General features: G+C 46.6%; 1 protein-coding gene across 4 annotated transcripts in view; it reads left to right on the forward strand.

The window, feature by feature from the left end:
- Positions 1–15,462, forward strand: part of Sec31 (COPII coat complex component secretory 31) — an 81,028-nt gene extending 65,566 nt beyond the window's left edge. For 3 of the 4 annotated variants that reach the window (XM_077676928.1, XM_077676933.1, XM_077676942.1), the window contains exons 24-27: positions 974–1,015; positions 4,028–4,159; positions 9,824–9,895; positions 13,795–15,462. In XM_077676928.1, the coding sequence (XP_077533054.1) occupies positions 974–1,015; positions 4,028–4,159; positions 9,824–9,895; positions 13,795–13,986 (438 nt within the window). In that variant the 3' untranslated portion in view covers positions 13,987–15,462. The remainder of the gene's footprint in view (positions 1–973; positions 1,016–4,027; positions 4,160–9,823; positions 9,896–13,794) is intronic. The other variant, XM_077676949.1, reaches the window with a different exon arrangement.
- The last annotated feature ends 8,414 nt before the right edge of the window (positions 15,463–23,876 follow it).

The following is a 23,876-nucleotide window of genomic DNA, read 5'->3' on the forward strand; positions in this document are numbered from 1 at the left end:
GATACATTACGCATGCCATTCTGACCTGGTTCAGACTTGCCTCTTGTTTCCAAAAACAGTTAAATGTGTGTTCAGTGGGATGCGAGGCAAAACCTACTTTAGCAACAGCACAGAATCGTAGCACCGTCATTGAAGTTGATGTCGTATTGCCATTTCATTATGAAGACTCCTTTACCACAGTGAGTGCATTTGTTGGGACTGATTGCCTTGTGCATCGGTGCCATCTGCCAGAGTTGGGGCAAATCATATTTGCGCGCTTGTAAAGCAAAAGTGTCATGGTCCCAAGCATACTGAAATTCTTCCAGTTGTGCTTGGTTATGTTTTGGTCAGGGGCATGTGTTATGTGCGAGTGTATTGTGACTTGTGATTTGCTGAAGGATCACCCTGTCTTCAGTGTACAATCTGTGGGCCAATTGGAAGTCGCGAAGCTGTGCAGGAAACGTGAACACCTCTGCTTCTTTTTTTTTTTTTTTTTTTTTTTTTTTGCAGATGAGCAAAAAATGGGAAAGTAACAAAAAAAAAAATTGCAGTGGCTTCCCGATTGTGAAAAAAAAAAATACACGGTTGCCATTTTATGACACTATCTCTCAAGTTTTGCTTAGTTATGCATGCAAATTTCTGCATTTTTTTTTTATTAGTGAAATCAAGGGCACCTTAGCTACAGTTGACGTATTTCAGTATGAAATAAGTATGGCATTTCGATCTTGGTGTTTCTTGCATCTACTGCCCAGTTCATTGCATTTGGTTTTGTTATAACTGCTTTGACTGTACAGTGTTGCACCTATTTCATATTTCCATTGTACATTGCTGGCGTGAACGTACCTTTTCTTTTTCTTCTGTTTTGTTGCTGTGAGCGCAGTTGAGGCCAGTGAGCGGTCATTCTGCTTTTGTTGTCGTGGTGGTGGCTTTTATGTGGTGGTGGCTGGTCTACTTATGCTTTGTTTCTTTTCGTTGGGTTTCTCCTTTGGTGAAGAATCCTCCTCCTCACCTTTCAATCCTCAATCCACTCGTCGCTGTAAGTAAGCCTTGTCGTCAGCAACTGGGGAATCTGTATGCTTGCGAGACTGCAGCCAGGTGTTTGGGAGGGCGTGTGGCAAGCCCAGCGTTAATTTTAGAGAGAGGGGGGGGAGAAAGAAACAAGAAGAAGGCAAATTGTATGAACGACCTGTAGTTACATGCGAGAACGACCTGTAGTTACTGGGGAGAGGAGGTGGCACCATGGGTGCAGGGCATCATAATTGTGCGTCGATCAAGTCTTGATCAGAACATCCAGGGAAGCTTCTCAGTCGAATAGTAAGTGGCGTTGCAAATACATATATTACCCACTTTGCAATGCCTATGCGAGTATGTCAAGATCTCTTTGTAGAGTCTGGGAGTGGAGTCCTTTCATCAGTTGAGCTGCAAGCTAGTGCATGGAGCAGCTGATACCAGCTGATGTCAGCGACGTAAAGTACGGAACGAAATAAAATGTTCGTTAATGCCCTCACTCTGGATTACAGCTTGTTTAAGCGGCTCTAGTTGCCCCTGTCTCAGGCATAGGGGGAAAATCAACCCGCCGTTGCGCAAGATTCTAGCCCAGTGATTTTTAATGCTGTTTTGTCATCTACAATCGCCCTCAGAAATCGGGTATTGAAGGGGTATCTATTTTGTGCCCTAAAAATAGGGATGCTGAGTAAGTCAAGTAAGAAAAATATCATTTTTTTTTTCTGGCTTTTAATTTTTGTATTTAAAAAAAAATTGTGGGGAATGATATGGCATTCTTTCTCGTTTTTTTTATTCGTGATTTTAGTCCTGTGCAAACATGTGAAGCTTGTCACTCGCTTTGCCCAAACTCCTGTTTGAGCAGCTACAGATGTGCAACCTAGTTGCATGAAAGTGTAATTCAGTGTGCACGCATTCAGCTAACCCGTTTTGTTTCTCTTGGGTTGTTGGCTGTTCTACTAACACAATCGCACCTGCTTCAATCCTTGTGCTGTGTGTGCCGGTTATATTGCGAGCTAAAGTGGTGGTTTGTCGAGCATTACAGTCGAACCCAGTTATATCAAACCAGGTTATTTAGAAAGGTTGTCTACACCTATCTATCAGAAGTTCCCCTTAAGAATTTAATCTAAATGTATAGCGTATAGCAGTGTTGCATAGGGGTAAGCTCCGCTAAGCTTACACCTATGACTCCCATTGCTCCTTCTGCGATCTGCTGGGATTCGTTTTCGTCCGCTGCACACAACCCTCAGCCATCTGTGGCTCAACAAAGAGGAAGCGTGTGATGAGAAAGAGAAGAGGGAAAAAAATCACAAGGACGGAAGTGTGTCAATGATAGCCTTGTAGCCGAAGTGTTCCCTCCTGCTAGGCCCTTCCCCCCCCCCCCCCGAATTCATTCACAGCCACTCAGCTTTTCAGTTCATTTTGTTTCCCGTTACATGTGTGTAACTGTTGAGCCGGCACCGGCATTCAGCACAATTTCTCGTTGTGGTGGGATAGAGGGAGTTGGAATTTCACATCTGCAGTGAATAAATAACATTGTGCCTTGTTCTATAAGGACCTTAAGTGCTCGTAATGAGAAAAAGGTCGAGCTCAGCAGCTCTTTTTTTCATCTAATGAAGTGTTTTTTGTGTGTCTCTGTTTATGAACGTTGCGGTTCTGTAATGGATCAGTCAGTGAGCCCTCTTTAAAGTTCGGAGGGGTGAGCAAATGTCCGCAGTATGCGTACACCGTAGGATGCACTTACATTAGCATATTTTTGTATGCAAATCATCAATATATTGAATGATTTATTTACATTATTGCCATACCTGATATGCCTGGGTTTGACTGCACTTAAACTCAAACACGATAAATCATTACCACTCAGAAATCATGGGCTTTTTCAAGGTAGTCAATGCCGAACCATAGCATGTTTGTCATTGCAATGTAGAATGTGGCAGTGGCATTTGCTGTCTGTTCTTGTTTCATGATGTTTTTGTAGGGCATTGTAGCGGGTTTGGATTGCCTGAAATCTGAGTACAGTGATAAAAATTCACCCCTGGAGACAGGCAAAGAAGTTTTCTTTTTTTAACCCTTTGAGGGTCGAATTTTTTCGCCAAATGCGACCCCCCAGGGTCGATTTTTGTTATTGCTGATTTAAATTTTTGGATGAATCTATTTCGAGAAAAAATTATAGTAATTTTTTTAGGGTGACCATAAAGTGACAAAAAAATCGTTTGTGTTGTTACATACATGTGGTTTATTCGTGAGTAACACAAGAAAAATTCTAAATAAAAACGAGAGAGTAACAAGCCGGCACTTTTTGAGGGCCAAAATCAGATAGACATCAGTTTCGCAGGCGCAAAAAGCGGGAAGCGCCCGGGGGACGATACCGAAACCAGCTGCTGCGTGCACGCACGCGCAGCCGGATGCGCGAGTGATAGATGGCACACCGCTCCTGTAAAATACAAAAAAAAAAAAGGAGAGAAGAGCCTCATCAGCTTCGCCGGCACCCTTGGTCTGTGGCAGGCGCAAGAAGCGAGAGGCGCCCGGTGGGCGACACCCAGCGCGCCCCCCCATTACTGGATGCGCAAGCGATAGCCGGTGCGCCGCTGAAGTCAATCATAAAAAAATAAAAAGAAGAACCATCGGCGCAAGAGAATAGTTTGACGTATTTCCGCAGTGTGGCAGCACATGCCAAGCAAGAGAAGTTGGCGAAAAAGGCTCGCTTTTTAAACATACAAGCGATGACGTACATATACGTTATTGACCATTTTGAAGGTGTTTGCAGAGGACGTATATGTACGTCCGTGACCCTGAAAGGGTTAACAATAATGGATCTGCATAGCAGGAGTGGTGTAGAGGGCCCTTTACCAATGCCAAATTTTACACTACTGGGCATAGTGAATAATGTCCTTCTTCCAGTTACAGAACTTCTCCTAGGTGGGACTAGCAGCGGAATGTTTCCATTGCATGTGTGATGCATGTGTGTGTATGTGTGGGTCTTCACATTGACTTCAGCTGTGTGACACAATGTTTTGTGTGCTTCGTTTTTCCCACATGTCAGGCGGCGGCGCCTGTGTCTCCGCCTGCACCACCACCACCAAAGGAGAAGGGCCCCATCCCCAAGGAAAACCAGGTTCTCCAGGACGTTTTCGAGAACCTACGGCAGAATTGTGTCCAGGCTTCCACAAACCCTGTGAGTGTGGTGCAAAAAATTAACAAAGCTACTTTGCTCACGGGAGGCATAAAAACAACTTGAAATATACACTTTGAACATAAAACGCTCATTGAATAATAATGCAAGCATGAGCAGTGTAAGTACAAAAGTTATTTACATACAAAAATATAAATATAAACACTAGCAGCCGCATGCTGCTCCGGAGCGCTACGCTAAGGTCAACTCCAAGCCATCTTCGTGGAGAAACCTATCATCTTTGTGCAGTCGACGCCAAATGGTCTCGCCCGAACGAAGTCAACACCCAGCAGATAAGAGCTGTGGCCTTTAGAACAGCCCGGATCTGTTAAAGGGGCACTGACACAAAAATTTAGCATCTTGTTTTTTTCGTTGCGATAAGTAGCTAGTGACCTACTTATAACCTGTAGAAACCTCATTTGCTTCAGCGTGCGACGGTTGTTTAATTAGAGGGATTTTAAATGCGGCCAGTCGCAGTTTCGGTTTCAGCGAGTGCCGCGAAACGATGGATTTTGTGGATTTTGTGTGAACAAAGCTGACCACGTGACCGTCGGAGGGATATCACAGAGCAGAGCCGCCGTAGCACTGTTGAATCCGCATCGACGGCAGTTTCTGCGAATGCCCCCACGTACTGATCTCGTGAGGCGCTTAATTAAAAAGCGACCGTGGATGTGACGCAGGCGCTGCGAGTGCGAATGCTACCACGGCTAAAGAACGACGCGCGACGCTCGAGACGGTGGGTGGCAAGACGCGCGCTGGGAGCAGCCGGCCGGTCTGCCTACAGGTCCGCCTACAGATGTGTTCGGCTCAGCACTGCGGCGGATATTCGAGTGCCGCTCTCGTAAGCGGTGCAGATGACAATTTTTAATGCAACCCGCCATCGCATCATTAACTCCTTTCTCATGTAAGCCACTATGGTCGGGACTTGGGGACAATTTTGTGCAGCGGTAACAAGCTATCACTCGAGCTACCTGCGCCGGCCTGGGCCACTTCGCGGCCGTGGCCGCCGCCTGCACAGCGACCGTGCGGCTAGTTCAGTGGGCTTTTCGTGCCTCCGGCGCGTTTTCGCATCCAATGGTAATAAGCAGTAATAGAAACAGAGTGCCTGGAATCGCTGTAGAACTATGGTCGCGGCCAGCTGCCCGATTAGCTGACGAAATCACGGCGCCTCCGCCGCCAACGATCGGGTCGTTCGTTCTCGAGAGCAGAAGCTCCGCCCTCCGGCCCTCCGATTGGAGCGGCGAGCTGGGCGAGCCCGCGTAAAACGCCGGTAGTGCGGAAGCGGCAAACACAAACTCGTGACGTGTTTGGATGTTGTTTATTTACAATTGCGCGTGGTCCTCTGCTGGCTGCTCGGTTGCGTTTCGCACACTTCAAAATTGATTTTAAATATGTTCTAGGCTGTATTCGCCGCTGATATTTTGCAGATGATGTATATGTGTTCCCACCAATCTATCTCCGACGTTATCTCGCCTTAAAAATTTTGTGTCAGTGCCCCTTTAACAACAACGTGCGCCCACGATAGAGCGACCAGAGAAGAAAGTGAAACTCACCGGCGCACACCTGGGGATGGTCCGGGGTGACTTGACTCCATTTGGCTGTCCGTACTGAAGTCTGACGAATCGAAGTCTTCTTCTGTGTCTGTGCTGCTACCATCATGCACAGATTCAAGCTCAGATACATCCGAATCCATTGAAATTCACCGTTCGCACGAAGCATCGGCGAGCGGTGGCGATGCCATAACTGAAACCACGTGAGCTCGTCTTCCCGCTGGGGAAGGACATTTAAAAATTCCCCCCTCCCCCTTTGCGGCGGAAAAACGAAACTCGAAAGCGAAACTGATAAAATACTCACTCCTTTACCATTTGGATGGCGTTAGCGGTCCAGAAGGGCTCGGAGAGTGCCAAAATTTGAATTTGTATTCGTAGGCGCGGTCACGAAAATGCTGTTGTCGCCTCGGTGGTATGCCCCTAATCACTGTTCTGTGGTGAGCCTTATTTGTGTCTTCTAATTCATAACTAGTGGTCAAAAACCTGTGGAACCGAATGTTTCTGGATCATGGGCCGTATGTTTCTTTCTTTCTTTCTTCTTCTTCTTTTTTTTTTTTTTTTTTTTTTTTTTTTTTTTTTTTTTTTTTTTTTTTTTTTTTCAGAACAATTGGGAAGGCTCTTTTGCCTTCAGAATCTGGCCACTCCAAGCTAGTAGAGAGTGTGACTAAGATATGCCTCATGCCCTCAGCAAATCATGTGAATGCAAATGGGGGAAAAAAGCCCTTCAAAATGGCGTCGTACCTGCTTGCTTCCACATGCAGTCCTAAAAACTATGATTACGGAATAGCTGCTCTGCAAACAGAAACAAAATGGACGTACACTCAAGCAAGAAAGGAAACGCAGCAACTGCAAAACACCTGTGACACCGTTCACACTAGATTTTCTACATGTGAGCTTGTTGATGTTGATGTCGTGCATGCTTCCCCCTCTTGAATAGCTTTCACTTTGCACTATGAGGGTTCTAGCTCCTGTGAATAAAGTGGTTGCTATAACCGCAAGCAGTGGTTTCTTTGATGGGCTGAGGCATTTCTTTTTTTAACTGTATTGTGGGAAAGATTACATTGGTTTAGACTGGTAGATGCTTCAAAAATAACTCTTTTTTCCAAAATAATTTGCGGATGGAAGCTGTACACACTTCACGTCCCAGTGAGAAATGCTGTACTAAGACAGTGAGGCGGCACGCATAGTAAGTGTTGAAATAATTAAAGACACACATAACGTGTTAGCATTTCTTCTGTTACTTTATTAAAAAAATTTTTTTGGAAGCAAGCTCGGTTGTTCGAGAGCATAACCATGAACCATTTTTCTGTGCGCACAGGAAACAAGCCTATATACTTTAGGCCAACTCGATTATCAGTTCCAGAATACCCATGGACTAACCAGGACTGATAAGTCGAAAAGCCGAGTGTGTGCTCTTGAAATGGGTGATAAGTAGTTTGAACTAGAATTCTGTGGCTCGCTTGTGTGTGTTTGCACATCTGGAGCTTTGGCAAACTGGTCCAAAAAGTTGCTGTACATATAGAGGCAGATAAAAGGAGCTGCTGACTCCATTTTTGCTAAAGCTGTCTTGCAGAGAAGCCTGTCATTGCAGCTACATAATGCCATGTTTTACAGGTAGTTATAATTGTGCTTAGAGTTTGATATATCCAATGCGTAGTCCATTTCAAAGGACATATTTTTGAGTAATTGTAGTGAGCATATTTTAGTTTGAAAGAAGACAATTTCTTGCCTCCAAGTTCATGAAAACAAAGCTCAACTACAGGCGCATACAGCGTAGACCAGGGTAACGAATGTCACGGGAGCAGTACCGCGCTGTAGACAAGACATGGGTGAATCCAACCATATATCACAACCTACCTTTCAGTCATTCTTTATTTATAATTACTCAACCGAACACCACTTAAAAACAGAAGTAATAGAGTTTTAGTATAGCGTTTTGTGCCTTTGCGTACGTTAAATGTTACGTTTCTGTGGCACGCTACGTTGGCACCATGCGGAGAGTTTTAGTACAGCGCTTCGTCGGCTATGCTTTGCGGCCCGCTAACACTTATAGCGCCATCTGTTGAATTGAATGCAAAGCGACACTCATCTGGCTGAACGAGCACCCGGAATTTTGCACAACTACCCAACCAGCGGAACCAAGCACCTTCCTGTTAGCATTGTATGCAAAACATGCACAACATGATATAAATATTCTCCTACATAAGCTCACTCTATAGCGGAAGCATTGAGGCCCCGAGGTTACTTGTTTTAGTAATCACACAGAACCAAAGAACTGGGTTTTACGTATACATTTTATTCGACTCGAAAACAATCCAGAAATCCGTTTTGAACACATGCGATGTGACAACGTAACTGTTTGCACTCCGAGGCGGAAGCACAAAAATAAAATGCCATCTTTTGCCTCCAGTTTGTCATATACATCGCACTCAATTCATGCGATTTGCGGGGTCGAACAGCAAGTCACTTCACTCTGGCACAAGCCGAGAAGGCTTTTAACCACACACACTGGGTTGACAGGGTGTCTAGCGACCGGGAAAACAGGGAAAAGTCAGGGAATTTTGAGCCACCGGGAAAAGTCGGGGAATTGTCAGGGAATTGTCAGGGAATTTTTCAATCAAGTAGTACCAGTCAGGGAAAACCACTTCGGGGCCTGCCCACACAGTTTTAGAATAGGGGAAACCAGTGTTGGAGGCCCCCAAGAAGTTACCGAACGCAACACGTTCGCGCGCGACGAAAGCATGAACCGCATGAAACGTTTTCTGGTTCTTCTGCAAGCGAAAACGCGCCCGCCGCGCACGCCTGAGAGGCGCCCCGACGCCACAGTGGAAACCACCCGGACGGTGCGTGCCGAGCGGAAGGCGCCGGCAACATGGCGGCAGCACCAGCCGCGGAGTAGTGCAGTAGCTTCCGACAGCATCCGACGTCGGTCTGCTCGGGGGGGGGGGGGGGGGGGGGTATGAGCCCTAAAGTGGGTACTTTGATCGACATTGCATATGCATAGTACATACACTTTGGTCTTTCTAAACGCCTGCAACACCTCTGCACAGTGTTCGCGCGAGGGCAAAGAATTGCGTAAACACCGTTTCCAAAGCTTAGCCCCGGCACTAGGAGAAGGCCTAGCGCATGCGGTCAAGAGTGTAAAGACGCATGATATAGACCAGTTGGACTGCGCACGGTTACCGGCAGATTGCACACAATGGATGGGGAACAACCCCCCTACTTGAGGCATTTCTTACCTTTTTCACCGAACGGAATGGGAATAATAAAAGCCGAACTTCACTGAACCCGAGTTTTTTATTACATAAAAAAACTGACTAGAGCAGACTCTCCTCCGAGTGCACCACTTCGAGTATTCGATAGCCCTGTTTTCAATCTCACCGGAATCGCGTTTATCGGCAGCGGCCTTGTTCTTGACGGTAGAGTGGACTGTCTGCTTAGACAGGCCTGTACTTCTGGCGATGTCGGCCTGTTTTTCCCCATGTTCAACAGCGTTAATTACGCTTAATTTATCCGACAGTAAAATCAGCTACCCTGCCACTCATGCCGCTAGTCGCACACACAAAAAAAAAAAGCCACTGGCACTGGCTTGGCTTGGTTGCGCCAATGACCCGGCTGCCAGCAATGTTGCCAGACATAACAGTTTTCTTGCAAAAATAAACAAAGAAAAAGCACATCGGGTGCCGGCATCGCGGAAGTCCACTATAAACTTTCAGTCGAAACAATTTTCGCCTAAAATTTAGTCTGTTGTAGCCGATAGTCTGCTCTAGCCGGGTCCGTTGTGAGCAGAGCGGACTCCATTTAAAATGCATATGGGGACCAGACAAACCAACAGAAATGGTCAGTTGTAACCGAAAGTTCGTTGTTGCTGGATCCGCTGTAACGAGCGTAGACTGTAGTTGCTTGCCAATGAGTGCATCTGTGTTTCTTGTGCCTCTTATGTCACACCACAGACCATTCCTTCGGTCTGTGGTCTGCTTATCCAGTTAAGGGTTGATTTAACGTTTAAAGAAAGTAAGTTTATTTTCTATAAAAGCACACAAGCTATGCCAAGTTTGCAACATATCATGTAGAAAAAAGTGATACTGAGACGATGTATTTTTCATCTCCTCGGCAGCAAGTCAAGCGGAAGTTGGATGATGTTGCGAGGAAGCTCGAAAACTTGTATGACAGGTTACGAGAAAATGCGGTGAGTGAGCTCTCCTTCTTGCAGCTTCTCTCACGAGAGGTGTGTGTGTGTGTGTACATTTTTGTCTCGCAGTGACAGGGCATAGTGGCGACAAGCCAAAAATAAAAGCTATGTTTCATTCGCTGTGGCCTGGCATTTCGAATCCTTGGAGAGTATAAATGGTAGGAGCTGGCAGTATGGGTGCCTGTATATTTGTAGCATTTCAAATGCCCTTGCGTTTTAGTGCTGCTCTAAATTTGCACAGCACTTTCTCTTTGTACTTTGGTGGGAACTTTGGAGAGCTTGAGGGAGCGTGGCTGGGGGTTTTTTTTACTGCAACTGCATCTCCACGTGTCGTGGATGTGGGAGGTCACCACAGCTTAAAAGTTGAAAGTGCGATAGAAACTTACTGCGTTAAATCGCAAAAAAAAATGTCTTTGGTGTTTCATGGAGCAGAAAATGAGAAATAAAGAAATTTATTATATTGCAGCTTTAGTTGAATCGACGTTAAAAAAAAAAACTTTTCTGCCATTCCAAAGCAATGCTGTTGTGATGCCACTCATTGGCATTACTGGAGAGCCTACTGGTGCTGTGGGTGGAAAAGTAGTGTACAACAGGGTTTATGCAGATGGAGGGAGGAGGAAAAAAGAATGGTTCTGCTCACCCTCCACCCCTGTCACGTGGCAGACTGTTGCGGCAGAGCTTGTGTAAGAAGGGTGATGGGTAGTGAAAAACAAAGGGTTGGAGAGGCTGAGGCAACATAGATGGGAGAGGGAGGGGAATGAAGAGGAGGGCAGTAGGTTAGGAATGGTGGGCTTTTATTTTTATTATTTGTTCATTTATTTGAATATACACAGACATTGGTGGTACATACAGGAGTGGTGTGAAAAGAATACATGCGAATATAATGTACAGCAGTGCCGCATAGGGACAAACATGGATAATAAGAAAAGGCAACAACAAAACAGTGAAATAAACGCGGCATTGTTTAGTCGTAGGCAACAAAAATGGCAAGGGAGGCAGAAACATTCCAGGACTAGTAAATACAGTCAAACCTTGATATAACGAAGTCGGTAAAATTCGTAATTTACTTCGTTACATTTAAATTTCGCTACACGAAAATTCGCAGCTAAAATTAAGTGTAAACCGTGTGAAGCGATTACTGCAAATGAAAACGTGGTGTGCATACACAACTGGCGCTTTGTTTCTGTTTCTGTCAGAGCTTAATTGTCTATGTGGGCATCAGCGGGAACCGCATGGAGTGTTTTGTGCTCTCAAAAACACGCCTCGCAAGCCACAGGCACGCTGACGCAGCTGCGGAGACCACCCGCACGATGCGGGTAGCTCCAGCGACCGCTTTTAACCGCTCGCTGAAACACTACATGAGGGGCAAACGAAGTTGTCCGTGCTGGTAAAAAGCTGATATTGTGGGTGAAATTCGCACTTTAAAACGTTCGGCATACTCCAGCGTACGCTGAATGCATTGCTACACGCTTGTTGCGCCCAAGTCAAAGCCCGCCAGACATCGACGCAAACTTTTGAGCGCACGGTGTTGACGTAGACCTCTGGCGGTGATGCTATCTGGCGGTCAGGTCGCATAACAAGACAGCAAATTGATAAATAAGGTAACTTTAATGTTAATTATCCAATAAAACGAAGTAATTTGTAAAATACGGAGAGCAAACAACCGGACAAAACGCTCGACGCAACCAGCAACTACGGGAGCAAGGCAGTTTGCGCCAAATGTAGCGGAGGGTTTTGTGCCTGCCGAGTATGCTTACTAATCCTTAATGTTTTTTAATGCCCCAGGAACTGTTTTAGTTGTTTCTGTATTAAATATATGTACTTTTGTAAGGATAGGCATTATTTGTTTTATTTGAGTTAAAATGCAGACGAACTGGTCGCCATAAAGCTGAATCCGGGGTAGTCGAGCCACACTGCGCGGCGCATTGGTTTACGCACATTGCGGCGATGTGTGGTTACTCGCCCTCTCCGACGCCGTCGGTTAGCGTAAAGGCAGCAGCTATGTTGCCGCTGGCGTACATGGTTGCGCGAGTACGTCGATTTTGCACGTGCATGTGGTTGGGCCTTAAAGGAGCCATGAAGACAAAATACAAGTTTGTGTTATTTTAAAGATTTCGTGTTTTGTAGTGCCCCCAGCGCTTGTTCGAATGCAAACGCTGCTTTATTCACTGAGAAATTAATCAGTTTATGTTAAAATTTTGATTTTCCCGCTAAATCGTGTGTTTTCGTAGCTGCAATGACATCACAGACCGTTCTGCAGCCTAGGATCCCTTGATTCGCGATCTGCCGTACAGGGTAGAGACACATACACGCTGGGGCCGCCATTTTGGATCGCTCGCTCACCGCCGAAGCAAGTCGTATCAAAATCGCGCTAAAAGTATCGCCGCAACACGGTTAACTGGCGAAGTTTGAATCAACTGATTTGTTTCGCGTTGCTGGGTCGCGTGGGAAATGAAACGAACAACGCGCTGAGCAAGTTGACCCAATCGCAGAGGCACGGGACCGTTCAAAGGGTGTCTCCACCCTGTACGGCAGAGTTGGTATTGAGGTATTCGCGTGTTTGTTTACGTTACTGGACCTAGATGGCGCCACCATACCGTAGCGTGTCGTTTTCTGCCTTTTTTTCGTTCTGGGAGAAAATCGTTTCGTGAAACATACTGCTCGCTCGACAAATATGTTCACGTAAGACACCGTCGCGTCAATCGATCGGCCAGTGTCGTCTGAGACAACCCCAAAGCCCCGCAGTCCTGTGCAGCTAAACAAGAATAGTGCGCACAGTACCGACAACAGCAGTACGCAGCGGTACTTCTATGTTTACATGTGCTTTCGTAACTTACACTTACCACCATTCTTACGGCTTTAAAAAGAATGTGCCCTATATTTAAGGCAAATAGCTCGTTCGGCAGGCTTATACACTGCCTAATTTTCGTTTGCTTTTGCCGCCCTCCGCCAATGGCAGAGCAGTCTCGTGTGACATCATAGGTTCTGTTGCGGGAAATGAGCTAGTGGGTCGCATGGCCATTCCATTTTTTCCTAATTATGTGGCTTATTTGAGCGAAGTTTACGTTAAAAGTGGTGTCAGTATGATTCTAACGAGGCAATCTTTTGAATGAACCAAACTTGTGTTTTCTCTTCATGGCTCCTTTAGTGGTCTCTGGCAGGGCCAGTTCGCATTCCTGAGTGCTTCAAAGCTCCCGCCATGAGGCGTGCGCCTCCATATTGGAGCAAGTTCCTCCCACTGCCGCACATGGCACGAGTTGCTTTCTGGCCAAGGCACAAGCCGCTGCGGGCGCGCAATCACGGCATCAGGCGGCCCGTGTCGGCGTTAGCGTTTTATAGAGACCCGTTTTGACGCTTGCATCTGCCAAAATGTACTTCTGCAACCAAAATTTTGTGTCTAGTTGTCCATAAAACTTCGCCACATTGAAATTTCGGCAAACGGGATTCTGTTACACAGAGGGTAAGAACACATTGTGTGCATACACTTGAAGTTAAAAAATATTACGTGGTTTGTTACATGGGGGTTTCGTTACAATGAAGTTTGTTGCATTGAGGTTTGACTGTATCACAAGCTCTTTACACACTCATGCGTTTTAAATCCAGAATGTGGTCAATAAATTAATGTGCAGTTGATAGCCCAGGTCGTTAATTGGTTGCAGTAAGAAATGGAGGAGGGAAAAGCACAACATGTGTGTTTGTTGTCATGGCTGGTGGGTTGCAAGAGTGCTTTGGTAAGGTTTCTTCTTGAAGAGTGCCTAAATAAGTCCTAAAAACTGCTGAACCCATAAAGGAGGCCCCATGAGGGCAGTAGTCTCGGTGCAAAGAATTGTAATGAGGGCGTAGCTGGCCACCGAAGTCACCTTGCTGCCCCCTCCCCCCTTCTGTGGCTGGTGCAGATGGCCCCAGGAACGACGCAGGGCCTGCACCAGATTGTGCAGGCCATCCAGCAGGGCGACTACCCCACTGCCCTGGGCATCCACAGTCACCTCGTGTCCACGTCCAACTTCTCCGAGACGAGCAGCTTTCTGCCGGGCCTCAAGGCGCTCCTCCAGGTGGCCCAGCATCAGGCAGTCTACCTGCACCAGTAGGACGCCCGGACGCTGCTGCTGCCTGCCCCGCTAGTTTTCCACTCACTTATAGGAGAAACCAAAAGAGACCGCCTCGATTTTTACCATTAAAAGGATGCTGACCCTGATGGCATCTGTCCACCTCTTTTTTCTTCTTTTTTCTTTATTTGTGTAAGGCTGGAGAGCGTGCTTTTCGTGACAGTGATGATCAGGTCCTTGTACGTTTCGGGAAATTTCTTATGCAGCCTTTTATTTCTGTTGCCACATTGAGGGACTCCTTGTACTTTATGCTTCTTTTAATGTGGCTTGGTCTATGTCTGATTGGCATGAGTTGTTCGGACGTTTTTCTGGTTGGTTGACAAGCAACTGGTAATTCTGACTTCATTTGCGCTGTCAGTCGATAAGTTTGCTCGGGTGAACATACTACTGCCAGCTCCCTCTGCAGTCATGTGAATGTCTAAAAGACGGGGGAGCCTAAATGATGCCTTTGCCAGTGTGCGGGATTCCAGTTCACTAAAAGAGTAATTCTTCGATGATAGGTGTCTTGAGCTGGTGGCATACGAAGCAACAAGTGAAATTTTGTGGTAAGCCCAAATTAATGCCACTCTGACCCGTAGTAATGTTTGTGCTTTCAAAGTGAAACGTTTTGCGTGTTTTATGCACATGCATGATCATGCTAGCTCTAGCCCATTCTCTAATGAATGCTGGTTGGGAGGATTTTTTTTCTTCTTTTGTCAAGTCATGCTCTAAAATTGCCTCAAGAATAGGGACATGCTTTTAGGGAAACTGAGGTGGTACAATGTTGTGGAGCTCAACAGAAGGAAAAACGGAGTTGTGAGCTTGTACTTTTTGCTCTGTCATCTGTTTTGCCGGTCAGCTAAATGCAACAAAAACACACAGGTGTAGGGGTGTGCAAATGTATTGAGTGTGCTTTTAATAGCAGTCACGCTGACAAAGTGTCATCACTTGTTTAGAATGCGAGCTTTTAGTTCTCCTTGGGAGCGGCAGTATGGTGACACTAGTTCTACTGGCGATAGCTGCGTGTAGAAGCATGCCACTGTCTGGTGTCAGTGAGAGAAAGAGCATCTCGCCCGGTAATATTGAACATATTGTTTGTTTCTTTTGACGCTCTCTCACTCTTGTGAAGTCTCTTGATTCTTGTCCACGAGGGCTCCATTACAAACACATGGTGTGGTGTGTATTTGTGTTGGAGTGCATGTGAGCCTTGTCTGTAGTTGTAGCAGATTCTGTGGGAATGGCTGCGCTGTTGATGGACTTTGTCTCTGGCAGAGTTAATCTTGTAGTTCCCGTTGAGAATGTTCGTCTAGTTTGAGCCTGTTTGCTTCATTGCACAAGAATGGAACATGGTCTTATTTTTTTACAGCAAATGCAATTTCCATCGTTGCTCTTGTCTCCCTCCCTCCTATATGCACTGTTTTGATGGTTGCACGTGAGGAATAAAAGGAACGAAGATGCTTGGATAGTTACTCAGTTTCATTGGCGTGTCTCCAGATACTTCACTCTATTGGGTCCAGGTAATTTGGATTTGACTTCGGACGTATATAATACAACCGTTCTGCTATGATGACCACTGACTGATCCAATTGGTGGCTGATGAGATAGACATGGCATTACGCTATCGGTGTAATGGGGTCGCATGTTTCAGGGCGATTTCAGATAAGATTGAACAAAGGGTGGCTGGTCAACACCTCCAATTTGCTTGAAAATTTTTTGTATCATTCCATGGAGATGGTAATGTCCAGATTCACCAATCTGGTAAAATTTGTCTACCATATTTACACGATTCCAGTGCGCACTTTTTGCTAAAAGTAGCCTTAAAATTTGCGTGCACATTACAATCTGGCCCAAGACTGAAATCAGGTTCCGTGTTCCCCACTTTACTTTTAATGCTTGCAGGAGCTGGAATAAGCAAGCTTATGAATCAAGAGATTTTTAAGGCCGAAGTTGCATGCATCAAATAAAATGTCTCCTCTCAGGTATGCGATGTCATGTATTTTACATCAGTGCGGTAGAATCAGCATCAAATTAATTTTTTGTTTTCCGACGTAAACTTACCTGCGCATTGCAATCAGAGGCGCATTAGAATCGTGAAAATACGGTAATTAAAAAAAAAATCGATGCGACAAGGCAGACCCGCGGCACTACCTGCCCCTGTACCTCGGCCAACTTTAGCGATGCCTGTCTACGAAAATATTCATCAGGGGCAATTGGTAAATTTTATGCGAAGTTTGCGCCTGGTGTAAATTTGTCTAAAAAAATTTTTTTGCTGACAAAACTACAAATTTTTATAAAATATCACATTTGGCTTGGAGGCCAATTTTTTTTAGTTAGTTGGCACTAAATAGTGCCAGAAAATGCCATCAAAATTTAGCCAATGGTGCTTCTTGCACGCCTTAACAAACACACCAAATATTATAACCATAATACAATTAAGGTGCAATGGGCATGAATGTTTGAAGAAAAACAAAATGGAAAACCCCAAGTTTGGACGCGTATATGAAAATAAACGTAAATCTGATTTTTCTAAAATTCTCCCTACATGTCGGCCTTTACATGTACTTGCATCGTCATTAAAAACGTTGCATCATTTTGTTCCTAAAGTGCATACTGGGGAAGGTCAGGGGGGGGGTAACTACCGGCGAAATGAGGAGTTGCGGGTTATGCAAAGCTAGTTTTGAAAATGAAGCTGCGACAGGGCCGGTCCTTCAGCCCAAGGGGCGAGACAAGAAATCTCAAGTTAAAAAAAATAGATCGCGAAGGACCACATTGCTTCCGGCTTATTGGGTTCTCTGAGTGTGTCACTGACTTGCCCAAGGTCTTGGAGAACCATGGTCATACCCAGAATGTTTTCAGGAGGGGTACTAACCCCCAGCAGTCATCCTGGAAGAAATTTAAAAATTGACCCGAGTGTCCTTTCTTTTTCTGGGACAGGAAAAAGAGCAGGGATGTAGGAAAGGCGGAGTTTGAACATTGAAGCTACACCCTCTGCCAAAGGCTCCACTGTGGCTGAGGATTTAGAGCTCGGGAATGCTGAAAGTGATAGCATTAAAAGCCACGGGATCGAAACCAAATGCCCTGCAGTCCTTACAATCCTGCTCCGGATGAACTTTGTGAGCTAGGGTTCTACACACTCTGAATCTAAAATGGGTTATGCAAGTTACAAGTGGAGGGCTAAGAGTTTATTTGGCCACCTTGGAGATTCTCGACGCACTCAGGGGTGTTCTCGTTTTAAGTGCAATGCACTTCTTAAGCGACCCTGAACCAGCGTCCACCGGCGATGTCCGCGCACGTGGAGATGGGCACGCGCAGCCTGGCCGCTGACATAGCACATACCGGCGATGTCCGCGCACGTGGAGATGGGCGCGCGCAGCCTGGCCGCTGACATAGCACATACCCACGTGGGGGATTGGCCAGGAATTTCCTCGTCTTCCTTGGCAACGGGGGAGATGGGCGCGCGCTGCCTGGCCGCTGACATGGCACATACCCACGTGGGGGATTGGCCAAGAATCGGGCGTGAGAAGGGCTAATGCACCTGCTTAAAGGAGTACTGACACGAAATTTCAAAGCTGAGATCCGCTCTAGCAATCAAGTACAACGACAACACAAATAGGTGTCTGTGAATAAATGCATCTTTCTTTCTTTGTAGTTGTGTGTGTGTGTGTGATCTCTCTTTCGCGAACATTACCGAACCGCGCAAATTCAACTCGTGCATTCGCACTTTCACATTCTTCCCCTCGGGGAAATGCGGGGAATTTTTTGCTCCCAGCAGAAACTCTAATTTCTTTTTCTCTGCATTACCTGAAAAAGTGGCCCAACAGCCCTTAGACAGATAGTGTGAAGAAGCTATCACAACCCATGTTTTGGCAGAGATATATTTATAACGATACCGTTTATAACAATATATCGGATGTAACGATGAACAGCTATGGCACCCTCCGCTTCTGTATGCTTTCCATGGGAAAATAAACCGCCTATTACAATGCTCCTGTGCCGCGATATCGGATATAACGATTGAATCGGGTTACAGCAAGCATCGAAAATGCGAGCTGCCGCCGGCTCTCCACGCCAACCACGCCGACACCATGCGCCTCGTATCCCGTCCATCCCTCAGAAAACGAGTCAACTGCGCCGACGAGGAAGCGAGAGGGGGAGGGGAACAGTTCGCCTTCCAAACACCCCTCCCGATGCCGCCGCTTTTGCCCCGTCCCCGTACCTGCCGCTTTGAATTTGACTGGGTGCCTCTCCAACAGCTGACCAAAGGTGAACCCTTGTAGTGAATGGGTAATGGCTTTCCACTGTTAAATGTGTGTTAGAGACATGTACCCAAAGCTGTAGGAGAAACTTGAGCATGGTGATTACACAGGTAGCAGTTAGGTGACTAACAAAGCACATTACCGCTAATAGCGTATAGTTAGGGCCATTGAGGGTGATTGGCCAAGCCTAGCTCTCAGCCATAGTGGTGGGAAGAGAAGAAAACGTCGCAGGAAGAAAAGGATGACAATGAGTGAGAGGACGCGTGCGCACCCCTGTACCCGTGCCACTGTAAGCACGAGTTAATAGATTTTTAGCAGTCCGTCCGTTCCGTCGCGTACGTAGCTAGCGTGTTACCGGGACCCGTCTGGGCACTTGGGCATTCGTCACGGTAGGGGGAAGTTGAGGCGGCCTGCCTTCGCCATGTCCGCGCCTCCTCGCCCTTCCTCTTCGTGCTTAGGATGAATGCCTTCAACGCAGGGGTTTATGCAGAATTTCAATTTTGGGGGGGTGTCGGTGGGATGTTTGGGGGGGTGTTGTATAAATCCCTAGGCAGGGTGCTTGTGGTTGTGGAATCTTTTTGGGGGGTGTCGAAGTCCTTCTGGGGGGGTGTTAGGGGGGTGTGTATAAATCCCTGCTTCAACGGTACACTCGTTAACAGCAGCCGTGACAAATGGCGGGGCGGTGCACACAATATGCTTTCGCATTAACTACGTGATAGGGAGGGCTTGAGTGTCTCAGAATTTTTTGTTTGCACCCCAGGTACGGGTGCAAACAAAATCACAAGAAAATTTTGGCACGTAATATGAGTTAAGAAAAGAAGGGCTAATTTAAAATCTCAACTTAATTGAATTACAAAACTTTATTTCTCGTCTGAGCGAGAGGAGGCGGACTAAAGGCATAGGCGGCCTGACGGAGGTCCTCAGGTGTACACTGTGCCAGCCACGTATATCTCAGTACACTTCTCAATGTAAACAATAGGACAGCAAATGCGAATTTCCCTGTAAAAAGCATCGTTTCCCATCTACAAAAATATAAGAGATCGTAGCATGTTTAAAGCGAGCGAGTATAAATATAGCTGTCGAATTTTGCGTTGTCGTCGTGGTCCCTTAAACGACCACTGCCATCGCCTGTAAAGGGTGCTTTACAACTCGGCGATGTGTAGTGCGGAGAAGCTGCAACTGATGTTTTGGGCTAGATAAATATATACTCATTTTCTTTTTAGGGGGGGGGGGCGGTGAAAAAGAACACTGTTTTTAAGGTGAAAGCCTTAAGTCTCTATGTTTTATGGCAGAGCGAACGCCGCAGCATTCTAATTGCCGACGCTCGTCCGTGCTCTGCAATTTTGGTTTGTTATTTTCCTGTCCAGAGCAGTTTTCAGCAGCTCCTGGCCAGTCCAAAACTGCTTCCACAGAAGGCATATGGGCAAATAAAATACGGAGCTGCTTTGGAGCAGTTCGGAGCAGTATAAAATCCCAAAAGGAAAGAGGAATTTTACTGGGTACTTCGTCGTTGCAGTTTTCCTTAGATTGCGGAGCAGAAGTTCGCTCCAATAAACCTTATGTTGGAACTTTCGATGACGACGAGGACGACGCAGGTGCCAAGCTCAACAGACGGTTACGCCGAAGAAGAAGACGACTAGGCGAGGTTTCAAGATGGCTGCTTAGAATACGGTTCTATGTATACAGTTAAACCTAGCTGGATATAACGAGCCTGTATGTAACGAGTTCCTGGATTTAACTTTTGTTTTTTTCAATTCCCCATTGCCACCCCTATTGAAGCCCATGTGTTTGAGACCTCTAAGTAACGTAGGCGTTGCGGCGGTTAACATTGATGTAACGAACTCGCTAAGATGAGCAGTCATTGTTTTTTGCACTTGTACTGAAAAATTTGGCGGACAAAGCACTAATTTACCGAATACTGCACTCCGTTATGTAGCCAGCAGCTACGAAAAAGTCTAGAATCGCCGAAAACAAATCTCGTCATCACGATAATGATGATGAGGGGGGTGACTGGAGCCATCCCATGGCTAATGTAGCACCCTTATTAGGTTTTTCTTGTGTAGCGTGACGGGGTGGCAGGAGTAACTACACTTCACTTTTTACTTTTCACTTTTTCCACTTTTCACTTTTTTCACTTACATACTACATGGGCCGGCCCATACTTCTGGGCAGGGGCCGAACACCAAAGGATCCGCCACTGACTTCACGAGAATCATGGGAGGCCACCCTCGTCAGCCTCGACTTACAGATCGAAAAGGACCTAATCAATCGGACAAAGACGGGAGGAGAGACCACTGGGGCCCCGGACAAAGGGTTCCACCTGTGGTTCTCCCGTCTTTTTCTCCCCTTCCCTCTTTTCTTTGCCTTTACTTCAAATAAAGTTTATTCAGTCACTCACTTCTTTTTTCGCCCGCACCGCGAACTACCGCGTGTTTCCACGTGTGAGTGCGGTGTCGGTTCGAGACTGAAGGTTTGCGGTAGGCCAGCCTGCCGGCGTGTAGCCGCGTGTCTCCACTGCTATCTGTGGTGTTGGTCAGTCGGGGATGAGTTCTGCTGCCCGAAAACAAACAAACAAAAAATTCTCTACACCGAGATCATGGAGGAAAGAATACTCAGGAGAGGCCCCTAGCATCCCAATGCATTGCGAAAAGTGTGGAGGAAGTTACGTCATTTTTCTTGAGCCCATGGACAATGTTGCTTACTCGTTTACTACTGCGGCGGCCAAATTTGGGCAAATAGAATGGACAAATTTTTAAGGCGCTTGGTATGTCGCTGCCTCGCTACGCTTGAAAACCAACGCAGTCGCTACGACAAACGTTTTTAAATTAGGCCAGTTTGAAAACTCTGCCGTCGGAGGCGTCTGCGTTCGCCATCCCGCGAGCCTGTTGCTATGACAACGACAAACGCTACTTTGCCAGGCTTAAGAGCTGAAAAATCGTCCTTCTATCTCAAAAACGAAGGCCGTTTTTCGATTGAAACTTTGGGTGAGGGTTAGAATGGGCAAATTGAAGGCGAAATCAACAGCTTAGAACATGATATCGCAGCGAGGAATTAGCGACGAAGCTGTTTTCGCTTCGAAGCGGGAGGGCAGGGCGACGCCATGTTAGTCAAATCAAACCGGAGACAGCAAAGTATGATGGGATAGAGTGCTGGGCTCCGTGGGCTCAAGTCATGGCGGGACTCGGCTTCACAAATGTGACGTCAGGGCCTCTCCTAACCTTTTCTTTCCTCCATGACCGAGATTCTCGGCCATTACTAGCGAACTCGCCGCAGCCTCCCACCGCCACACTGGCGCCTCTTCACAGAGGAAGCGACAACTTGGCGGCGGCTCCAGACGAATACCTACCCACATCCCATCCACCTTCACCTCATCTTCCCCATACAACAACCTTCCCAGTGTGCTCCCTGTTCCCAGCCTGGCACCCTCTACCATATAATATGGGAGTGCCAATGTACTCCAGACTTGCCCCCACTTCCCAACCCAACCTTTGAGCAGTCGAGGGCTTCCCCGGCCAGCCCAGAATTGGATACCCAGCTCAAACTGGTGACCCGAGCACGGACAGCCAGCCGAAGTCAAGGCATCCCGGATGCCTTCCATGGGGCGAGGGCCACACATCAGCCTCTGCTGGATACATAAAAATATTTATTCTCTCTCTCTCTCTCTTTTAAGACGAGCCCGCAATTTTAGATGTGCAGTATCCCAGCTTGCACCTTCTCAACAATTTTGAGTGTGGAAAAGAGCATTAAGTTCGCGAAAATCCGCCATTTCAGCATAAGTTTAATTGGTCTTGAAACTTGTTTGGAACCAAAAAGCGCCGAAGTGATACTTACGGTAAGTTACGTTTGTGAATACAGGGGTCAGTAACCTTGCTTCTTTGGAGCGCCGTGTAGTGACTAAGCTTTTGAGAAAGCACTAGGCGCAAATCACGCAGTCTTGTACTGTGAAATAAATCCTCGAGGCGTGAGTTCACCGTCACTTATGTGTAACATTCGGTTTCGTTTCTGTGTCATTCACGCGAGTATTAACTCAAAACCTGCATGTGACGAATACCTGCATGTAACGAAAAATGGCAAACTTTTGTGTCAACTTCGGTACATATATCCAGGTTTAGTGTAAACAATACCGGAATTTCTCCGACGATGCCTCCCCACCCTTTCCCTCCCAGGGCGTTCTTCTAACCTTAGCATAGGCCGCTGCATCGTTCTTGGCATCGTGACAAAATTGTTTATCGAGTGTACTGTGACGGAATCACGGGAGCAGAAATGTTCGTGTAGAAGTAACGTTTATTGGAGCAATCTTGCGCCCCGAAATAAACTAGAAGGAAAACACGAACGTAGAAGAATCATTCTAGCAAAGTGACGTCCACACTACACCGTCGATGAATAAAATGCAGCAGCAGTGTTTGCTCTCCACGCATTTATCTCGAGTGCCTTAAAAAAACATCGAATTATATAGAGAAAATCGTCAATCAAGCATGGACAGTCTAGGATTGTTACCGCAAAGCTACAACCCTTCCGCGTAAAGCAAGACTGCCGGTGACGCAAACGGAAGCTGGAGGAAACACGTTTTGATCTTTCAAATGGTACCAAATACTAAGTAATCTACCCAAGATTTTTATCCATGTGATGAGAGGAATAACCTTGAGGTCCAAATCATGTTTCGAGAGGTTCACGACTTTAGTGGTGATCACGTGCTAATAGCCCTCACACTTCGACTTTCGCAGCCAAACGCCGTGTGCTAGAAAGCTTCGCGCTTCAAAGACATGGTGAAACTCGGAATTTTTTGTTTGCAGACAAAATACACGAAACTTAGCCCTGCAAGCTTGGATAAGCCTTTTTTTTTAACAGTTAGTACCAGTGGCGGTGAACAGCCCTATGAGAAATTGCCCTACGCGACAAATTGCCCCGCCCACGAATTGCCATATTGTGAACAGTGTTTCGACGAATGGTCCGAAGATCATCCGCGACGCGGGGCGGTTTGAATGTGCTGCCAACCACTCGCCCGGCTTCAGCCAGCAGGTGCGCTGGCCGTGACGTCGCGAACGCCGTGCTAGCCCTCATTCACACAGCCGTCACATTCTCCGTCACGGCACGGTCACGTCAAAAAACCGTGACGGATACGCAACGGAGTAGCGTTCGTACTGGAGCTCTCCGCCAGAGTACAGGGTCGTCTGCCTAGTGATCAGTTTAACCTAGAATTGAGCGTGGTTAATCTGAAAAGTAAAGAAAATGGCTTATATTTTTACGTGTGCTCACTTTTCGCTAAATTTAGCCGTAAAAAATTGTTTTTTGATTGGCTGGTTTACTACGGGGCGTGGTCCCGTCGCGTTGACGGAACGGAAACGTAGAGATATGCTTCCCGTCACCGTCGCACCGTTTTCGGCGAGAAATCGCCCGAGAAACCGTCGCCCATGACGGAAGACGGTGACGTGACGGTGACGAGACGGGGTGAAAAACGGCTGTGTGAATGAGGGCTTTTTTCAGTGGATTTCTCGTCGAAAACGGTGTGACGGTGACGGGAGGCCGACGGGAGGCCGAGTCGCCGCTGCGAAAAGACGTGCCTCACTTCGGCTCCGTCGGTTTTCGGCGTTTGAGCGGAACACCACCCTTTTGCACCGCGTGTATTGGCGAACAGGA

This window comes from Haemaphysalis longicornis, unplaced genomic scaffold, assembly GCF_048455015.1.
Source record: "Haemaphysalis longicornis isolate Haplotype H1 unplaced genomic scaffold, Haemaphysalis longicornis Haplotype H1 scaffold_1, whole genome shotgun sequence".
Lineage (NCBI taxonomy): Eukaryota > Metazoa > Arthropoda > Arachnida > Ixodida > Ixodidae > Haemaphysalis > Haemaphysalis longicornis.